Genomic DNA, 6,966 nt, shown 5'->3' with positions numbered 1-6,966 from the left:
CCCTCCCCTCGATCCGTGGTCCAGACCACGCTGCTTTGAGCTCCACACAGGTAAGAGCTCCTCTTGGGGCCCTTCCAAGCACAAGGGAGAGGTGAGAGATGGGAGATGTGTGGGAGGATGGAAAGGTGTTATTTACACACAAACCAACACAGCAATTTTAAAGAAAACCTGCCTCGCCAACAGACGACCCCGCAACTGGGGAGGGTTGTGGGTATGTGCTAGAGAGAGGCAACAACTGCAAAGTGCTACTGCTAACCGAAAAAAAAAAAGCACAGAAAGTCTTAATACCACGCCTGGATCACTCTCTGGAAACTTCCTCTGGCCCTCCTCCCTCTTTTCCCATTCCCACTCCTTTGAACACCAAGMAAGTTTCACATTTAGACATGGGTTTTGGCTGTTGTGGGAAGCACATGGTTTGTGAGGGCCCCAYGGCTGCTCTAGCTGAGCCTCCTCTGGGTCTGAGACAGCAGGTCTGTGTAAATTTTGGATCTCAGGAACCTGGGATACGAGTCTTTCTCCATCAGGCTGTGTACCTTCCCCTGGGCTTGGTCAAAGCACGAGAGGGAGGGCTCCTGCACGTTTCTTCTTGTCAGCTCCCGTGTCTGGAAGTCTATGTTCACCTGAGGAGAGCAGCAGAAGAGAGTTTGGCACTGAGGGACCAGCTGGCCTCCTTCAAATGGCACATCCCCTCTGAGCCATGGCTGGAAAACGCAGCAGAACYGAGGTCCTACCCACATCCATGCCCAAACAGCCCCACAGATCCGGCAGATTTAGTGATCCAGTGCTACAAATCCTGCCCCAAGCCTGGAAAACTTGGATTTGTAGAGATGTGAGCACTTCTGAAATCAAATTACTTTTATTATTACTTTTATTCAGACTGCTGACTCACCTAACCTCTCTCCCATCAACCACAATTTCTCTGTTCYCTTCATTCTTCACCCAATATATGAACGAACTTTCAACTGGGTTTAAACCATGAGTGCATTCTTATTAAATGTTTCTAAACTCTGTTGATCTGAMATAAATTGTTTGATTTTTCCCACAGCAGCCTCATGTTACAATATTTTGAGCAGAGGCTTGGAAAAATAAACCACCCTACAATGTTATGGCTGCAGCTTGTTTGCAAAGCCAGCCAGTGGAGTTCTCCTGTTTCCCTAGCACAGCAATCAGCATTTGTTAGGACTATTGTCTGGAAGAAAAAGAAAAGGCTGGAAAGATGTTATTTGTTGTTATTAACCCAGTGTCCAAACTTGAAGGAGCCTAGAAAGCAAAGCTTAATGTGGGTGTCAGCAATATGGACTGGCTCCCTATTGCTTAATGATTTCATGTTCTAGCAAGCCAAAACTGTGATACCAGTGCTAAGGAAACTTCAGRAGATTTTAGGAAAGACCCCATCCTACCTACATTCCCATTTCCAGTCAAGATTCAGCCCTCCACTCCTTAAAAGCTCACCCAGCTTCCTGAGTAACAGCGGGAAGATGATCACGGTGGGCACTGAGACACGCACACACCTTGGTGTGAATCTGGGGCCTTCCCAGTGGCCTTGCAATGGCCATTCTAGCTGGGAGAGTGTAAAATGAGCCATTTTTGGGGTTACTGGCACCTGTATGGTGACAGGGATACATGTGGTGGAGCAGGAGGGGCTGGGAGCAGAGAGAGCCGCCCTGGTTGTGCACTGATGGCAGGAACACAACCCAGCTCAGTCACGACGCAGGAGCTGACGGTGCCATCAGCCTGGCAGTGCTTGAAAGGGGATTTACCAGTCCCAGGCTGTGCCTGCTGTCTGTGTTCAGCTGTGAGCTGCTGTTTGCATCTCTCRGGAGGTCTGAGTGAGGCAGGACTCAGCCAGAGATAAACTCTGCTCCCTGGAGAGCCAGCAAGTCACACATGGGTGGGACAGTCCCGTGCAAAAGTGCAAAGTGTCCCCGTGAGGGATGAGCCCTGGATGAGAGGAGCACGCTGGAATGCTCCAGGGAAGCTCRGGGAGGTTGGGAGATGTAGGCTGAGGTTGAGCTCCCTGGCTGTGACTAATTTAGCATCACAAAGTATTGCCCTCGCTGGGGATGAGTCACGGCAGCAGAGGCAGCTGCAGCAGGCAGGATGGCATTGCCACCCTCCTCATCCTCGCTCCCACAGGGAAGGGAGGGAGGGAGAGCACCCCAGTGCCATCTGGGGGTGATGGCCAGGCTGGTGGCACAGGGTACCCACCTCCCTGGGGGCCTGCACGTCGATGAACTCCTCGAAGATGCGCTGGGCCTTGGAGGCCAGCTTGGCCGCCGAGCGCGTCTTCTTGAARTCCTCGCAGGCCAGCCAGAACTCCAGGTTCTCCTCGCTGAACTCCGTCTTCAGGAAAGCACGGAACGCGGCCACACCATCTGGGAGGGACACAGGAGAGTTTCCAGGGGAGGGGAAAGAAGGCAGGGAGCTGTTCCTTTCACAGACACCCTTCCGTCCACCACTCTCTTCCAAAAAMCATTTGATTTTTGTCCCAAGATCCTCAATCTCAGGGTGTGTCCGTAACTCACATCACTGCTCAGCCGGGCTCTCTGAGCTGCCTCAAAGCCAAACATCACTTGATGTGTTGGAAAATATACCAGTTTAAAATATTTTTTTATGTAACTTTAGTCAGATATTGTTCACCTTTGCCTCGGGGAAAAGTGCTAAAGTTTCTTTGCAGGGCCTTTTCCACCGGGTGAGGCCTGATAAGGTTAACAACTCAAAAGATCGGGAAAAGCACAAAAGATAAAAACCATCAAGGATTATCAAGGGTCATTAACAAAACATCAACCCCAAACCTCACCCCTGGAATGGTCAGAGACACCTGGGCTGGGAAAAGAGATAAGAAGCAGGACCTAATTAGCATTGGAGGGGAAGAAATCCAGATCCAATAGGAACCCAAATACTGAGAACTGCGCAATGTCGCACCGATGAACATTAAACCAATTAAGTTCTATGGGTTTTGACTGTATAAAGTTTGGGGAAAAATCTTTTAAAATCCACGTGTCGTGGAATGATTCTCTCTGCACATCCGGACTATGTGTAAATGAGATGATTCCTTTTACACATCCTGGCCAGAAAATAAAGGAATGCCTTGACTTCTAACATTAAAAATGTTGTTGGAGAGTTTTTGTTTTTCCCGCAGTTTTGGTGACAGATGTAACTCTGAAAAAGTGTTTTCCAGCCAGCATGGCAAAAGTCTTTCCCAGAGRCTGGGACATCCACCCTTTGGAAAGCTCCTGGTGGAATTACCAACTCTTTGCAGTTGGTGTGTGTTAATGCGACACTTSGTAACATCCCGTCCGTCATTAAGAAAAGCCTTTAATAAAACACGGCTGCTGTGGACTTGTCTCCTATGTTTTCTGTCACTTTGCTTTATTGCCTTGTGCCATTTTTAGTCCTCATTTAAACAGAGGAAAGCTCTTGGAGAGTCTGTTACGGCTCCAATAAAGGGGAGAAGGAAAAGGACGCGGCATAATTAAGGCTTGTCTAGTCAGTGGTAAAAGTGTGCTTATCACTTGCTAATGCTTAGCAATTGTGACATTTCAGTAATGCAATCTGAGTCAGCCGGGGCAGATTAGGAATATGGAAAGATTTATTAGGCAATCTGTGTCCTCTTAAACCCCTGCCTGGCCTATTTATGGACACAGCCATTGTTTTTTATTTCCTTTCCCTGAATGGCACCAGCGGAGTTGAAGTAGCCGAAGGCTTCACRCATACCCTTTCTCCTTGGGATAAATTTAGCTACTCCTCTTTTATTTTTTCCCAGTAACATGTTTCTAACTCTTCCTGGTCTTTTGCAATAGGGGCTGGGTTTTTGCAGTTCATGACTGGAAAGCTCTTGACTCAGCACTGGCTGCTTCCAAGCAAGTGCCTAAAAATATTGATGGGGATGCACTTGGCGAGGTCAGACTCCTCGAAATGATGAARGGAGCAAGGACAGGGCATGCCCAGCCTCTCATCCACCAGCAWCCTCAAGTCTTTCTGGGCAGGGCTGTTCTCCATCTGCTCATCCCCCAAATGATATTGGGGGTTGCCCTGATGCAGGTGCAGTATCTTGTACTTGATCTTGTTGAGTTTTCCGTCTCTTAAAACCTGTCCAGATCCCTCTGGATGATCCTGACATCTTTCAAACAGGCTGTTCTTTCTATATTCTATATATGTCATATAATAATAATGATGATGATGATGATGATGATGATGATGATGATGATGATGATAATAATAATAATAATAATAATAATAATAATAATAATAACAATAATGATAATAATAACAATAATGATAACAATAAAGCTGTATGTGATATGCTATTTATATGCTATCTGTATGCTACATATATGAATATGCCATGCATGCTACAATCTATAGCAATGTAACACTGCCCCGCTTCTCCCTCACACATCCTAAACTTCTTCCTGCTTCTCTCGTTTCTGGTAATGAYTTAGGACATGGAGATATTTTCCAGCTCCTGCTGAAGCTCCAAGCCCTAGGCAGCAGCCCTGGGTATTGAACAGCAACGAGCAATCCTATTTCTGTCCGCACGTCAGTCAGAGAAGATGTCAGACTGCCCAGCCCCTCAAAGGGAAAGGCAGAAGAGATATTAGGCCAGACAAGCCCAAATTAGAGGCTGAACATCTCTGCTCTTTGGGTTCCTCAAAGCTCCTTCATTAGCGGGCTGTGTGTGCTGACTGCTCCATCAGCAGTCTGCTATCAGCAATAAAAATGGATTCATCCCATCCCAGCCCCGCTCCCTCCTTCTGGCAGCCCCAGAAATAGCTGCATTATTCCAGCTCGTCCTGACACTTCTTAATTAAAGCGATTTTAGGAGGAGATCAGGGTTCTGCACKGCCAGGGTGGACAAAACCGGGGTTCCTGTGTGAGTGACAGTGCAAATTGTGGGTCTGGGGCAATATTGTGCCATCAGCCCCGGATGCTTGACATTAAATATTCCAGCACTTAAGCACACCACTATGTCTATGCTTTGTCCCTGCTCTGCTCTTGCTCCCCTGTCTCTGTCCTGGTCTCTTTTTTCCCCTCTTTTCCTCTTCAACAGCCWCAGAGCCCCAGAACTGACAGAGGATCACTTGCAGGAACAGCAGTGTTGCATGGAAATACCATATCTGCAAAACAGAATATCTGCAAAATAAAATGTCTGAAAAATATAATACCTGAAAAATGTAATATCTGCAAAATATAATACCTGAAAAATATTATATCTGCAAAATGTAATGTCTGAAAAGAATGATACCTGAAAAATGAAATATCAGAAAAATATAATACCTGAAAAATATTATCTCTGCAAAATATAATACCTGAAAAATATTATCTCTGCAAAATATAATACATGAAAAATAAGTTATCAGCAAAATATAATACCTGAAAAATACAATACCTGAGAAATATCATATTTGCAAAATACCTGAAAAATATAGTACCTGCTAAAAGAAGGGAATGTAATGACTGATAAGAAGAAAAAGGCGTTTGCTACAGCCCTGCCCTAGAGAGCAGCCTCAGCAGGTTCCCCTGGGACCAGGAGGTTTCCATGAGCTCTGCCTCCTGCTCTCATGTCAATCAAGCTCTTTTTAATCCTGAAATAAGTTTAGACAGTGAATGGATAAATAATAGTGTCTGGCTGTTCTCTGCTTTTTTTACACACCCCTGTCATGCACTCCTCACAGCCTTTGAGGAGCTGCAAGTGATGAGGCTGAACCTGTGAGGACCTTGCAGGAGAGGTCATCCATGACCCCTGGCTGCCTGGTTTTCCAGTTTTCATCCCCAGCCCTTGGCTGCCAGGCTTTCCAGCTGTGCCAGTGGTCAATCACTGCCAGAAGTTTGTCATGGAACAATGACAAATCTGATTGAAAGGGCAGGAGGACAATTATGCATTGGAACTGCCRCCACCTGAGCAGGAATGTGACCTGGAGTTGACTTCCATCTCCTCCTGTATTTGAAGGCTATCAAGGGAGAATCATTCACGAATGATCAGCATTTCACAGCTCATCCCACCCRACTRGACAGCTTTTTTCCTGGGGCAACCSGCACTRGAGTGCAGTGTGATAGGAGCAGGAGGGATCTTTCACCTCCTGAAATATCCTGGAGTACGATTCCGAAGGGATGCTTTACAGGGAAAGCACAGAAATTAAAAGCAGGGTTAGAAATCTGAAGATGCAGCAGCACAAGATAATCCCTAACCTGTAGCCCCAGGCACAGCCACTCAGGAGGACAGGATGTGCTGGTGAAGGTGCAAGACAGCTTCAAGACAACTCTTGGACAATTATTCAGGAATTTGAGTCCTCAAGAGTCCTTTTCTTGAAGCCAAAGGAGGAAATGGACAGTGATGGAGCAGATAAATTGAAGGCAAAGCAACAGAGTTCCTTACTGAGTGTCAGGAGTCTGAGGGAAAAGCAGCAGACATTTGCTCTATTACTTTTGCAGTGTAAATATGAGCTTCAAAATGCCCTGCTCTCAGTTCAAACTGACTGAGGAAAGAGGAAAAACTTCTTTTTCCTGAAGAAAGAGGAAAACTGACTGCACAAGAGAACTGCTAGGAAGGGTTGTGCAAATGCTCTGACATACCCAGGACCTTGCAGGTCACCTGTGAGTTAGGCAGTGACAGGAATTTGTGTTTTATGAAGTGGGAGTGCAGGGCAGTTCAACGACCATGTGGGGACAGGGGCTCCTGAAATCCCACCCAGGAGATGGAGAATGGATCCTTTCCAGCAAGAAGGGCTGTGGGAAGGGACAGCAAGGGACTGAAGTGTGGAGCTGAAAACACAAGACCAGCTCTTAACTAAGTCAGGCTCCAGCAGCTTGAGGAAGAGCCCAGGTTAGTGGCCTAAATCATTCAGGCAACTCGATAACTCAGCCCATCAGCAAACTTTGTGCAGGGAGGAGAGTGGCTGATGGATGGATGGATGGATGGATGGATGGATGGATGGATGGATGGATGGATGGATGGATGGATGG

The 6,966-nt window shown here is 46.6% G+C and overlaps 1 protein-coding gene across 1 annotated transcript in view; it reads right to left on the bottom strand.

Annotated features, from left to right (window-relative positions):
* The window catches only part of RGS8 (regulator of G protein signaling 8), a 16,554-nt gene continuing 9,588 nt past the window's right edge, over window positions 1–6,966 (bottom strand). Inside the window, exons 5-6 of the mRNA XM_057383030.1 lie at window positions 2,209–2,375; window positions 1–620 (exon numbers count right to left, since the gene is read on the bottom strand). Of these exons, the coding sequence (XP_057239013.1) occupies window positions 438–620; window positions 2,209–2,375 (350 nt within the window). The 3' untranslated portion in view covers window positions 1–437. The remainder of the gene's footprint in view (window positions 621–2,208; window positions 2,376–6,966) is intronic.

This window comes from Malurus melanocephalus, unplaced genomic scaffold (assembly GCF_030028575.1).
Source record: "Malurus melanocephalus ecotype Western Australia unplaced genomic scaffold, MMel_1.1 scaffold_604, whole genome shotgun sequence".
Taxonomy (NCBI): Eukaryota; Metazoa; Chordata; class Aves; order Passeriformes; family Maluridae; genus Malurus; species Malurus melanocephalus.
Note: the sequence above shows the minus strand (reverse complement) of the source record. Positions and strands in the feature narration are given on the sequence as shown.